Genomic DNA, 15221 nt, shown 5'->3' on the forward strand with positions numbered 1-15221 from the left:
AACCAGAACTCACTGCTTTTCAAAGAGGGAGACACTCAAGGTCTAAAGGGCTGAGAGGCTCTGGTGCAGGGCCTGTGGCTTCCTCTTCTGGCCTCATGTGTCTTATTACATATGCATCTGTGCAAGTTACATGTAACTGCTGTGGAAATCCATATGATGATGACATTGCCACCCCACTGTGATCCAGCTCTGGATTACAGCAAATTCTATTGTCAGAGGTCTATCTTGCCTTTCTCCACACTAGAGTCACTCTCAACTCTAAAACCTACATGGGCCCCAAATTGCTTTCTGTTTTCATGCCACTAGGGAAGGAAAGTACGAAAGAGACTAATTTGGTCCTCCATTCCCAGCGTCTATAACAACACGTGCTCCTCTCAAATCCCAAAGAGCATGGCTTTGGGTGAATGCAGCCAGAGGGCTTTTCCCCAATTATAAGAAGGCAAATATTCAAATAAAACAGAACTGATGTCCAGATTAAAGTTTTATACCTGCAATTTTGAGTACTGGTGAGCAGGAAATAAGTAATGGTTTTACTATCTCTACATTGAGACACTGCGTATGACGTTTTCTTCTTTAACATGCTACCAGAAATTTATTTTTTCTGATCTATTTAAAAAAGACATTAGAACTTTAACAGACATCATTAAAGTATTCAGAAAAATAACAACTACAGTAAGAAAGCTATCTAAGAAATACTGATGTCAGTAAACTTTAAGAAAATTTATAAGCAAACAATATAAAGCTCCTCAGCCTCTAATACCAAAATAAAAATTCAAGAAAAATAGTGTCGATCACAGTATCTTTGGTAAAGATACTGTTTTGAAAAGAGCTAGCTCTGATGCCCAGTGGGTGTTTAAGGTCTATTACATGAATAATACAGAAGGCCAGACCCAGCAGTCTAGACAGAAGCCACAGTGTCTGCAAATGTAAAGAAAACAGCAAACAAATAAAAAAAATTTAAAAAATGCAAACTTAGAAAGAACCATTTCTTCACGAGGATTACATTTTTTCTAAACAGGGACAATCAATCTGCCTGCAGAAAGTATTTTCTAGGAAAAAGTTCAGTATTCAGAGGCACATAGCCAGTAAAGGGGAAGATACATAAATACAGCTTAGTATGTTACTTTCTACTTCAAAACCTAAGGCTTCAAATCAGAAAAACATGAAAACATGTTAACTTCATTTACATGAAACCAAGCAGATATATTAAAAAATGAGACCTGTAGAAAAGTCATTTATTCTATAACATCTGTAGTAATCCAAAAGCAATCAGAGGTAGTGAGTGAAAGACTGTACAAGAATAATGTAGTATTATACAGGTATTGTTTTCGATAACAGACTTATGATTGGGCATTGTGTTGACTATGGATTCCCAGTAGCAAACACATCACTGACTCATGAAAAATGTGCTTTTGTTGACACTGATTTTGAGGCAGGATAGATAGCCTAGGGATGTCCCTTCCTCTCCAGGATAAGGCTCCAAACAATTTATCCTTTGTCCTTTGTTCAGCCCTCTCCTTATTTTAGCTCCTGCAGGGAGAGACTAGCCAAAAAACCAGGAGGCAGGATAAGACAGCCTTGGGACCCTCCCCCGCTTCTAGGATAAAACTCCAGAATTTTTCCTTTGTCCTTTGTTCAGCTAGCCCTCTCCTCCCAGTTTTAGCTCTGGCATGCAGAGATAAGCCAAAACCAGCCCTTTCCAGCTTAGATACCACCTTTGGCTAGTTATAAATCATTATGTCATATGCATTGCAAATACTACGGCTCCCATCATGCACCTGGCACCATGACAGTTCCAGAAACACCAAATAAGAACAGGAAACCGAGCTCCCTGCCTACTGGGAGAAGAGGACAAAGTCTCATCAGTACCACATCTCAGCCCTGCCCCCAAGGAAAACAAAAGCCCAGACATCTCCAGCACAACTCATCCTGAGTTCATCTGCACTTCGCTCTTAAGTGCGTACTTTCACTTTAATAATCCTTGCTCTTTCCTGCTTGATGTTCATCTTGCCTTTGAATTTTTTCTCATGGCATAAGACAAGAACCTGGACACCAGAACTCCAGGTTGAGTCCTCTCTTGGACTTCTGTCCTCTTCTAGCTCTCTGGTACTCTCAAAAGCCAGAGTTGGTATTTCCCATCAAAGTCTTTACCAAGACACAGATGGCTGAAAGTCAGATGCAGCAGCAGTTGGCTTAAGGTGTTTTTTTACCCCTTCCTGACCTTCACATTCTTGATTTCCAAGTACGTCCATCTTCTGAGGTCATCTTGCCCAGCCTATCCTCCCAGCTGTGGAGTCTTGCCTTCTGCCTGTCTTCTGTCCTTGCAAATCTAGTTATTTACACACTTAGGGCACATATATTCTCTTCTGTCACCCAGGTTTTTAATGATCAGAATGGCATCGAATCACAGATACTCGCATTTTGAGTACTATATTTCATGACTTTGTGCTAGTTTTCTTTTTAAAATATGAGATATTTCAAATATATAGGATATAATAAAATATACTCAAGTCTCTACCACCTAGATTGAACAAATCTGTTACTTTGCCATGTGCTTGAGATCTATTTGTTTCAGAAAATAAAGTATTATAGATACAGCTGACACTTTCTTGCATTCTACCTTTCCTTCTCTTTCCTTTCAAACACAAATTCAACTTTCTTTAGTGTATGTCCAACTAAAATATGCAGCTAGCTGGGGCTCATGTAACATAAATCTGGTCAATGAGATAAATATGGAGCCTGGGAAGGCATCCCTTTCCCATATGAAAAAGCAAAGCCTCATTAAGAAAAAATCTGTTGCTTCCCACATCTTCCTGCCTGGAATGTGGACATGAACCCTGGAGATGCAGCAATCTGGAGATACATATTCATAGGGCTATTAAGGATAAAGCTGCAAAGTACATTCTTGCATAGATCTTTTTGTGGATGTGCTTGTCACCTCTTTGGTAAATGGCTAGGAGTGAAAACTGTGAGGGCATAAAGTAGCTGTATGTTTAATTTTTAAAATAACTCAGTTTTCCAAAGTGGTTATGCCATTTTACACTGCCACATGTTAAGCTTTGCTATCTGATAAACATACCCTCCTATTCTTCTTGAATAATCTTAGCCTTTTACTTTTTACATATAATTTAGGACCATAAAAAAGTCTTCTGGGTTTTCATTAGAATTTTACTGAACGGATGATTACTCTGGAGAGAACTGATAACATTTAGAATATATATCTACTTTTAATAATTAAATAAATGGTCAGATTCAATTTGCTAATGATTTATGTAGAATTTTTGCATTTGTGTTCAAAAAAAGACACAGGGCTATAATTGTCTCATATTACCCTCAGGGGATGTTGGTAACATTAGATTTAGCACCCCATGAGGAATTGAGCAGCTTTTCCATTATGTTCTCTAGAAGAGTTTATGTAGGATAAGAATTGCCTGTATTTAAAAGTTTGATAAACCTTATCTCTGAAGTTATGTGAATGATAACTTCATTCAATGATGCTTTTATTATTGCTGTTTTGACTGATTTGATTTACTTAAAGACTGTAGGTCTATTCTATTTGCTCAAGTAAATTTTAGTAATTTATATTTCCTAGAAAAATTGTTTTCAAATATACTAATATAAAAGTTTGTAGCATTTACTTACTTTTAAAATCTTGCCTGAATCTGTAGTTATATTTATCCTTGTTTGTTTCTGATATTTGTTTCTTTCATCTTTTTATTGATCTATTTTGTTAGAATTTTTCCTATTTTATTAGTCCTTTGATTCTCTCCTCTGGGACTCTGGTGAGGACATTTTCATCCTAATATTCTTATCTCTGTTAACCAATCATTTTTATATTTTCTATCTTTTAATTACTCTGTGCTGCATGCTGAATGATTTCATCAGATATATCTTCCAGTTATTTAATTCTCTTATTCGGCTGTGTCTAATCTAATATGTACCTTCTCCACTGAATTGATAGTTTAAATGAATAAATATACACACAATTTTAAAGAATTCTATTTGGTTATTTTACAAATATTTCTATTTTCTATCACATTGTGCTATTTTTTATTATGGTGTCTCTTTTTTCTTACACGTCTTTCTTTTAAAAGGGCTTAGTAATAAATGCCTTTGAGATTGATCTAGTATTTTTGGTTCCTGGGAATATTAAATTGTATCAATTTTCATTCTTTTGTGTTTTGTATCTCCTGACTACCCTTCATGATGTAGTTTGCAATTCTTTCTATTGTGAGCTCACTATCAATGGAGAGTCCTGTGTGTCCTAGCCGAGGGAACATCATTCTGAGAGGCTTCACTTTTGCTCATTTTGAAGTCTCAAGGGATTTCAATAGTTTTAGAAGAGTGTTCATAACCACAATAGTATGTACCCAGATCCTATGTTCTTATGGGTGACCGCTATTCTTCCCCAACCTTCTCTCTCCCATTCACCTCTGAGAAGATGGTGAGCTCCCTTGTCACTTTCTAGAACCAGAAGGCAGATTTTTTCCTATGGCTTGAGACTCAGGCTTTGTGCATGGCACTGATTTTAGTTCCTCGTTTTAGGTGGGCCAATGGCTATTTATCCTGATCCCACATAAGTATAAGATGCCCTTAATTTAGTAACTATATCTGCTACTCTAAGGTCTGCCACATCAACAACATTCCCCTTCCACTTCAGATTTGCTGCTCTCAGTATTTCCTGGCTCCTGGTCATATCTCTTTTGAGATCAGCTATGAATTAAAAATAAATTATTTTTTAATATCCTAGTTAATTTTTTTAATAGGAAGAGGGTATTCACTTTAGTCTATCATCTATCCAGAAATCTAAAGCTACTCTAGTTTAGAAAAATAAATGTCTAGTTTATATACTGTTGACTATGTTAAGCAAAGCAAATATTAATACAGATTACATCTATATTTACTTTCTTTTAAATCTATTATACTTGAATTCTTAAAATCTTAGTCTTTATCACTGACCTTGACATTTGATCAAATAAATTTTTACTCTTTATTTACTTTAGGTGTTAAAAATTTAGTCTATGAGGATTTTCTTTTTTAAAAAAATTATGCTATTTCCCCATATCTCTTTCTCAGACTTTATGGAATTTGCAAGTACATATTGAGATGTCTTCGGAATATCTGCATGCTATAAAAGTTAAGCTTATAAGAAGGTTTAAGGATCATATTGTCCCTCTCCGCACAAGGTAGTCTGTTTGACAAATGATGCCAACTGCCTTTTCAAAACTCAAGCCATTTTCTGTCTAGCAAAATATTTCTTGCCTGTTTCCTCCTGTTTTATTTTGGTTTCCTATTTTATTCTGTGTTAGATAGCCTTTGATATCACTTTCAGAAATTAAAATCAGTTTGAAACACCATTGTGTCATCTATGTCTCCAATTGGTAAATAAGACACCATCATTAATTTTTGCTTTGTAATCTGTAGCTCATATTAGAATTTCACTGAGGCAAGTAAACCACTATCTGATCTTTTCTTTCCTCAACTTCATAATGGCATCAGTTTTCATCTTAAAACATATTTGTAGGCATTGCTTGCCATGTACAGTATTACCTTCCAAACATTCATGTTCCTTATGGGACTGTCCCTTATTTTTCCAAGGTTATTCAAATCAATGGTTCAACTTCCTTCCATATCCTTCTTCACCACTCTTATTTTCTTAATACTATAATGTTTCCCTCTATAGTTCTAAGTTTTTCTAAATTCTATGTTTTATTAACCTTTATTCTTTCCTCTTCATCATTTAAGACAACCAGTTGAGGCTTCTATAAACAATTTGTTACAAGCATACTTTGTTCTACTATAAATTTAAAGAAGAAAGTATAAGATAGCTGCTGAAAACCAACATGAGATTCTAGAGTCTTTCTATTTGCTTTCTTATTTTTCTGAAGTTCATCATCATTGATATAATCCAAACCAAAAGCAAAACACAAGACTCATGGATATTTTATAGAGTAATAAAAAAACTGTACATCAGCAAAGTTATTATGGTCCATTAGAAATAGCTATCATGGGAAAAATGCCATAAAAATTGCCATTTCTAAAATTTTTATTTTAAAAGATTTTTTGAATGCTGAACTTTTTGCTGACATTGCCTTATTCATACTGCAGTGCTTATCATTAGAACTGTAAATGACAGTTATCTGGTTTAATAAGACCTCAATATGATATCAGAGCTAGACTGGGAAAACATTTTACTTAATTTCTCATCTATCATTTAGGCAACAGTGCTATGGGATTTGAATTCAACTTGAAAAAGCTTTACTTTTTGTTAGGATTATTATCAAAGATAATAATTACAGAAAAAGAAAAAGGAGAAGATAGAAAGTCTCTAAGATCTCATGTTAGAGATAAAAAAAATATATAAATGCAACCATATTTAAATTTACAATAGTACAAAGTATGTATGTACCAAACTGATTAAAGAAGCTCTAGTTGGTTGTTGTAGGCCAGTTAAGTCACCTAAAAGCTGTGATGAGGCCAACCTCAAATAATCTGAAAAAAAAAATCTATGTTACCTTAAAAATTTATTTCAGGGATTTATAAATTTAAAAACTTCATTTTAGGAGAAATCTAGAGCTTATATACTATGTATCAATAAGAAACCCATGTGGGCCCAAAAAGACAGGTAAGAAAGATGTCACTATTTCCTCTTAATTCATTTGTCTCTGGATTTCTAAGTAGAAAGATATGGGAAATGATAAAGAAATATAGGAATTATAGCAAATGTAAATATGAGAAAATAATTTTGCTAGACATGGAAATGTCTGAAGTCAAACTACCTATATGCATGTCTGTGTGTGAAGTTTAATAAAATGGAAGTGTTAAAACTTTTTACTTCTCCTAGAAATATTAATTCCAATCATGAGTCACGGGAGCGAAGGGCTGCACCCTACTCACCTCCAGGTCTATGACACAGTATATGGAGGCCCTGTTGGTACCCCATGCAGTATCTGACACAAAAGTCTCTCAAATATTTAAATAAGTGTTTATAATCATGTTACTAAAAAAATTGCACCTAAAAATCTAAGCTACTTTATTACAGATTCCAAAATAAGTATTATGAATGATTTACACTGAAATATTAAGTTAATACTATGTATTTGCATTCATTCTATGAAGGCATGTTCATGAAATGACTCTATTATGAAGTATGGTAAGGGCTTCTTTTATCTTACTGAATTCATGAAGCTTTTAAAATTTGTTGAATAGTTATACTAACATTGTGACAAGGTATAAAAACAATAAGTTAAAATAAATTTTAAAAACTTAAACATTAACAGTGTGGTTGATTAAACTATTTCCTTAACTTGAATGACGTCACATATTTCTTCAGTTGAAGAAAGTTGTTGCATTTTAGATAACATGAACTTTTAAAACCAGAAGAGATGTTCATTTACAATTTTTTTTCCACAACTTTCTCTTACCCTCTTCTCTTACAAATTAGCAATTTGCTATGAATGATCTCCCAAAGCATTTCAGTGGTCAAATAAGTTTTAAAATTCTAAATATTCTATTGCAAATCTGACCCTTTGAGATTCCCAGTACATATTAGCAAAAACAAAAGAAAAAGAAAAAGAAAAAGGTGCTGTGCAGCCCCGTGACAGCCTTTCTTTAACATTTGACAATGACTCCTTATGTTTACTGAATGGTTCCCCCAGGGTCATTTCACCTTACTGCTTTGCCTGCTCTCCCAATATACAGAATGTTCTAGAGTCTTACGAATTCATGAACCTACAAAATTTCCCCCCAATTTTCAGGATTAACAGGATTGACAAATTTTTACCCTATTCAAACATGTGAAAAATCAACTATAGTTTTAAGAAACAAATAAGACAAAAATCAAACAAAAACATGTATGTGAAACCTTTCTGGAAACCTCAAAATGTTCTATAAATAGATTTAAGGTATTTTTACAGGGATCCCTAATAGGTTGCCTAAAGAAAATAAATGGTCATTACTAAAGAACAGTAGCCTTTTCCATAGAAAAAAATTATAAACTCTTTTTACGTATTTAAGTAGGAAATACCCCCCTGAAATTCTTTAAACAACCTGCCCCAGCAGAGTATTTTCTCTCTGCATCCTCCAGCAAGACCTCTGAGCTCCAGCGGAGACTCCAGGTGCAATGGTTCCCACAGGCTCTGCCACCTTCCCTGTGGGTTCCTCCCACTTCATCCCAGAAGAATCCTAAGGAAAAACTCTCTATACATTTTAAAACATAAGATGATAAAATATTGATTTAGCAGCTGTTTTAGTGGATACTTTTTATATGGAATTCATTTTGCACCTAATAATTTTGTTTTTATTCCTGGCTCAGAACTATGCAAATTTATTCATAAAAAAGGATGAGCAGTAGTGTCTATGAGCATGGTTCTCTGAATTAAGAAACTAGTAAAAGGGATCTATTAGGACTGTACAGGCTAAGAAAAAAGCAAGGCACATTTTTTAAATTTAGAGGCTGGGCTTCATGCACTACAGCTAGAGGACAGAAGGGATAATTATTTCATCACTTTCCTTGGGGTAGAACTGTTCAGAGACAACTAAATGACTTCTCAAAAAACTTGAATTTGAAACTTGGAGCACATCCTGGCATACCCAAGGGTGGTAAGAGCCAGGAAAGTACAAGCCATTATCAAGCTCACTCACATTCAGAGCTTTATAAGGTTTGACAATGAGACTACTTTCCCTAAAGTTCAATTCCAAGCCTCAGAATTAGTGAAGTATTCCCTGCCTGGATTGCTTTTCTGAATCCCTTGGGAACTGCACAGATGCAAGCTCTTCATATCACCTCCCCTTGTCTAGTCACCCATTCCTATGTTACTCTTTCCTTCTTTGCCTTTCTCATTTCTCTCTCATCACCTTACCCTGGGTCAACTGCAAGCTTCCAAATTCCACTGTAAATAAATACCTATATATCTTGAAACTTTTTGCAGAACAGGCCCTCTATCTCTTTGCTTTAACCAAATACCCATTTCTCTCCCATGGCAGATTTCCCACAAGCTCTCCTGAGTGAAGGCTCCTTGTTTTCTCACATCCCACCTCCAGGAAACCTCTTCTCCTTTGAAGTTGTGTCACCCAGTAATACCAGAGTCACCTGTGGGTTGCAAGGCTAAGCTCCCAGGTCACTGAGAACGTGAAGCCTACTTCCCCCCACCACTTCCTTAGTGCTCCTTTGGATGACTCATTGTGCCTTCAGTTTCTACACTAATTCCACTCCAATGACCGTTACCCTCACTCCACCTTTGGAACATGTCCACAATGACTCCTTTCAGAAATTTGAATGTAACAGTATCCCAGTCCTTGGCCACAAGCTCTTGTCCCTCCAGCACTACCACTCCTTGGTTATCTCTCACATCTCTTCTTGCTTCCATCTTTCTCAATTTCATCTCCTTTTCACCATGCTTCTGATCTGAGGCCTCCACCCTGAGCTCGGCAGGCAGCCCCCACTCTGTATCCTTCACAGTGACTACAGATCCTCATCACGATGCTTCTCTTTTTATTCACTCTGGGAACCACTTCTCGCCCCACAACCTTATTTTTTGGCTCTATCTGAAAAATCTTCATGTTTCCAGGAAAGAAATTTCATCCACATTATAACAAAATCTCATTTGTTAAATAAATGTACTTTAGTTTTGAGTTCTATGGAAGCTACAAGCATCCAGAAAAATACTAATTGTTAGAGTCCTTGTAAAGAAAAGATTAGGATGCTTTGTAATTAGCATATTATGTGAAAATGGGTTCTATTGCTTTTATCACAAATTCTGAATTATTAAAGATAAAAGTTGTATTAGTCTAGAAAACAGACAAAAGATTAAATAAATGCTGTATTTTAACAGGTTTCAGGTAATGGGTTACTGAGTGGCTTCAAAGAAATTATCAAACTATTTGAAAAACGTTTTTTATTTCTCCAAAAGAATACACTACTCATTCTATGTAAAATGGCTTAAATGGGCTGATCTAATTGGCAATGTGCCTACTTCTACACCTTCTCCAATGCCACACTACATTTACCACATAAATGCATGCTCATCAAGAAATTTTGGAAATGGCTAAAAAATTGAATGGCTTCCTTAATGAGTGGTATTTCTAGTTTCTGTTTGAACAGTTTCCATATATCTGGGCTTAAATACAGTTGACCCTTGAACAACATAGGTTTGAAATGCACAGTTCCACTATATGCGAATTTTTTTCAATATATATACAGTAGGCCCTCCTTATTCCCAGGGTTTTGCATCCTCAGATTCAGCCAACCTTGGACTGAAAACAGTATTATTTTCAATCTTTGGTTGTGAATTCACAGATACAGAGGGCCGAATGTATTCAACATTCTATGCCACTTTATATAAAGGACTTCAGCATCCATGGATTTTGGTATCTGTGAGAGAGCCTGGAACCTATCTTTCATGGATACTAAGAGAGAACTGTAGTTATGTTTTTGGGGAATCAAAAGTTATACATGGATTTCCAACTGTGCAGGGTTTGGTGCTCTAACCCTTGCACTGTTCAAAGGTCAATTGTAAAATGTAACTACCAAACTGAATTATTTGACATAGATGTCCAAAATAAACTCTAGAAATGTTTAGCTAGTAGTTAGTCAACTCACTCATCATGCTCATTTATCCAAGAAAGGATACTTACTTGCAAATTGTAGTCCTGCAGAATTTTAACCAAGGAATCTCTCAAATTGGGAATCTCCATTCCTTCCTTAATACGGTGAATCAATAGAATTGGGTCAACGTGTGTGCCAATGTTGTTCAACAGGCCAGTAATAAACGCTACAAAGTACCACATAACATATAAGCAATGAACGAAGTGCAATTTTAGGCCAAAAGTAACTCAAAGAAAAAATTATTTCCTTCAAAGTAAATGTTAAAGTCATTTGAATTTCTAAACTCTTAAGAACTAATATTCTCTTACTTTTCTCATGACATAAAGAAGAAGCTAAATGAGAAGAGTTTAAAATAGCTGGAGAACAAATGATTACTTCAGAATACAGTAACCCCCCTGCCCCTTTATCTTCAGGAGTTATAGTCCAAGATCCCCAGTGCCTGAGAATACAGGTAGTATGGAACCATACACACACACGCACACAAATACATGCACACATGATGTTTTTCCCTATACATACATACCTATGATAAAGTTTAATTTGTAAACATTAAGCACAGTAAGAAATTAACAATGACAAATAATAATAAAACAGAACAATCATAACAATATATTGTAATAAGTTATATAAATGTGGTCTTTATCAAAATATTTTATTGTACTGTATCTCACTTAAAGGAAGCACTTACAACTTCTCTTTGGTATATCTGAATTGCCTGCACCGCTATTCTTGTGCTTTAGGCCATTATTAAGTAAAATAAAGGTTACTTGAACACAAGCACTGTGATACCACAACAATTGATTTGATAACTGAGATGGCTGATGGGTGGGTAATGTTTACAATGTGGATATGCTAGACAAAGGGACGATTTGTGTCCTGCATAGGATGGAATAGGATGGTGTGAGATTTCATCAGGCTATTCAGAACGATGTACAACACTTTTCACCAATATTCTGCAAGGTAGGAATGCTATTTATCCCCATTTTACAGAAAAGGAAATGGGTTGGTTAACTAATTCATCCAAGGTCACACGGCTAGCAAGTTAGAAGCCCAAATTCAAACCTAGGCCAGATTCGACTCACGGTGTGTTCCATTACACCCACTTTACCTTCCTTAAGGTCCCTAAACAACTACTTTATCACACTAGACTAAACTCTCAAAGAATATGTGCATGTAACTAACTACCTTAATCTGAAATTGACTTAAATGATATTATCCTCTTGCATCTCTTATTATTAAGAAGACAATCATAATAGCAGTTTCTAAAACTTGAAAATCTTGAAATAGATAAGTCTTCCCACCAAAAAATTTAAAAAAAGGGAAGGGAGTGGGGAGATTTTAAATCACTACTGCTAGCTTCTGATCATTTGCATATCTTTAAGAGAAGACTTGGGTTATTGTTAGGTGACTGCTTTAGTTTCTTTTCAAAATGGGAGACCAATACAACTGGTGAAGCAGAAGGCCAACAAATATAAGCTCCTGATGCCGAGTTGTGAAAGTGTTTGCTATTACAGTGAACATCCAAATATGGTCAACGTCTGCTGACAGTAATGTTTCCATAAAGAGAGACTGCTATGGGCTATACATTTTCAAAATAAATGTCCCCACATATATCTAAGAAAACCAAAACTATGCCATATCACATTTATTCAATTTGAGTGCAGTAGGTAAAACTATGCCTCAAGGGGACACAGTTCACATTATCAGGTTAACCACTTGTTCTTCATCACATTAAGGTAACACAAAGTGAAGGGGCTCCGGGTTTCTCTGCACAAACGCGTTGGAAATTGTTACAATGTACCTGGTCTATTTTTATTATATATACTTTGCCATATTTTTAACTCTGATGTGTCTTGAGATAATTCTTTCTCTAGACAAAACTGGCTGTATTGAGAAAGAAAAGTTATGATCTCAGATGGTTTTTCTGCTTACGTGGTTTGTCGATAGAATATAAAATCAGATCTTCCCAGAGCTCTCCATCATCTTGCTCCTTGGCAAATTCAATTGCTTTATCAACATCATTTAATTCCTCCATGATCATCTTCAGGGCACTTCGGCTATTACCCATTCGGCCTAGCAAAGATGTGGGAAAACTTCATTTATGACACTTTAATAAAACATTTAGGGTATTTTTATTAACTTTTTAAAAAGAAATAGCATATCTCAATTTGTTTACACAGTTTGAAAGCTAAGACAAAAACATAGTTTCTAACATGACATTAGCATATACTTCTATAACACAGTAAAATAAATATCTCCTATTTACTGGATGTTTACTGTGTGCTGAGTACTCATTTGAGTGCTTCCTGTGAATTATATCACTTAATCAAAACTAGAATCTTATGAGGTATGTTCTACTAATGTTTTGATTTTATAGAAGAGTCAGTAACTTGCCAAGATCAAGATCTATATGGCAAACCTAGAATCCAAACCCAGGTCTGTCAGATTCTGACAGTCCTATGATTTCCTTTGGATGCCTTCACACCCGGATACAGATAAGACTTTTAAAAGCCTTTGAGTCATTCTGCTTCTTTAAGTAGCTTCTCATTTGCTCTTCTGATACACTTCGTGCCAACTGCAAACTCAACCTCATTTCCTTCTCCTTCAAGTTGAGGGGAAAGCCTTTCAATAACCCTTATGAAATGAAAGTATTTACCAACTATGCTTCTATTTGGTTAATTATCTTTACATACTTTGCTCATTGATCTATTGGCAATTTAGTGGTTTTATTAACAATTTCCATGAGTTTTTAATATAGTACATGTAGAAAAGCTTTACTCAGAAGAAGGACAGCAACTGGCTGGCTGTAGGTCATCACTCTTACTCCTGGCCCCTGGCCTACGGCAGGAACTAGTAATGGACCTTGAAACCTTCTCACTCTGGACAGCTACTATCAAGTGATAACGACTGGCTTGAAAATAAACAAAATCCCATTTGTTATATCTTCTATTGCATTTTGTTTTTCCTGCAAATATTATTCCCACAGTTTATGTCTTTAAAAATGATTAATTTTTTTTACTGTTAGAATTTTTAAGTATGACTTAAAGGGAGATTATGTCTCCCTTTATAACTTCTCTACTGTTTCCAAGACAATATAACAAAAATCTACTAGAGTATTTCTTGGGAGGAAACACTAAAGAAACACCTAATATAAACTCTATGTTTATGCTACCAGAGCTTCCTTAGGAAATCTTCAAGAATCTACATTGCTTTATGTAAGTGGTTTATTTTGGAGGAATGTGAAAAGTAAGTTCTGCACCATGGTATCCATGATATAAAAACTGTGACATATGTGGAGGCAGCAGTCAGAGGACCAAGGACAGCTGATAGCTAGATTGTACTAAAAAGTGTTCCTCTCTCTCCAGAACTTCGATATTCAATTTAATTTCTTCTAGTTACTTAAGGTGTAATTTTTCAGTATGAACATTACTTATTTTCTACCAAGATGATGGTAATATAAGCTGATAACTTTTTTAAAAAATGAAGAAACCTGTCATGCCACTTACAATTATGTTATGAGGTGTGAACTGATAGAGTTTTGTTTATTACACAATATTAAAATGTTATTCCAACAACACTTATTAAATAACTCTTCTTTCTCTATTGCATTGTGAAATCTCTTTTTCTATGTATTAAATTCTTATACAAAATAGGCTTTAACATTTGTTACTTTGGTCTAATAGCTATATCTATTCTTGAACAATTTATATCACGTTGTCACCCCATTTCTTAGTTTATGGGGACCAAAATTAGTAAAAGATACTTACTCAGAAGATAAACTGTCTCTTCTACAAAGTTTCTCTGTTGACAGATCTCCAGAGCCTTCAAATAAAGCAGGACAAAAATGTTACTATGGGTTACCACACAAGGACAAATATTAACAGTCATTTAAACACTGCTTCTCTTTAAAAACAAAACAAAGCAAACAAACAAAAACACAAATCTCTTTAGGTTCTGCTGCTGGCTGTACCCATTCAGCTCGCAGAGAGGTGCTGGTCCCTACACAATTTAACATATTTGAGACAACTCAGAACATTTCATGAGCAAAGGCAGAAAGCAAAATGCTGAAAGAAAGGCTCTTCCCATGAAGCTTTCTCTCTTTACACTACTCTGTTTTTTTATAGTACTGCTCCACAACTGATCCTTAGTCCTTGGTTTAAGTTCTGTTTCCCTCCACCAGAATGAAGCTCCCTGAAAAGACTGCTATTCATTGCTGCATGTTCCCAGTACCGAGTGTATCACAGCCCAGTAAACATCTGTTGCATAAATAAATAGATACTGGGGATACTTCTATTGACAACTCACAAGGTTTAAAAGAGAATTCTGCTCAAGGATCTGTCAAGAAAAAACACATCTGACAAGAAGGATCAAAAAGAAGATCAAGGAAAATAAATGAGGAACCACACACAAATGACATTGCTTTGAATGTAAAAAAAAAGACACTATGGGATTATAAACAATTCAATAATCTAAATGAACTGGCACACATTTACTATACACTGTGTGCTGGGCATAGAGGGTCAGTTTGGATGGAGATGCAAAAATGATGGTGATGTAAATGCTGCTGCTGACATGAAAGAGGAGGAAAATGAGGAGATGAAGATAGCTCAGTTGT

The 15221-nt window shown here is 35.3% G+C and overlaps 1 protein-coding gene across 2 annotated transcripts in view; it reads right to left on the reverse strand.

Annotated features, from left to right (window-relative positions):
- The window catches only part of VPS41 (VPS41, HOPS complex subunit), a 167008-nt gene that overhangs the window by 7256 nt on the left and 144531 nt on the right, over nucleotides 1-15221 (reverse strand). For both annotated transcript variants that reach the window (XM_025041919.1, XM_006925337.3), the window contains 3 exons: nucleotides 14374-14428; nucleotides 12539-12679; nucleotides 10636-10772 (listed from right to left, as the gene is read on the reverse strand). In XM_025041919.1, the coding sequence (XP_024897687.1) occupies nucleotides 10636-10772; nucleotides 12539-12679; nucleotides 14374-14428 (333 nt within the window). The remainder of the gene's footprint in view (nucleotides 1-10635; nucleotides 10773-12538; nucleotides 12680-14373; nucleotides 14429-15221) is intronic.

This window comes from Pteropus alecto, unplaced genomic scaffold (genome assembly GCF_000325575.1).
Source record: "Pteropus alecto unplaced genomic scaffold, ASM32557v1 scaffold109, whole genome shotgun sequence".
Classification (NCBI taxonomy): Eukaryota; Metazoa; Chordata; class Mammalia; order Chiroptera; family Pteropodidae; genus Pteropus; species Pteropus alecto.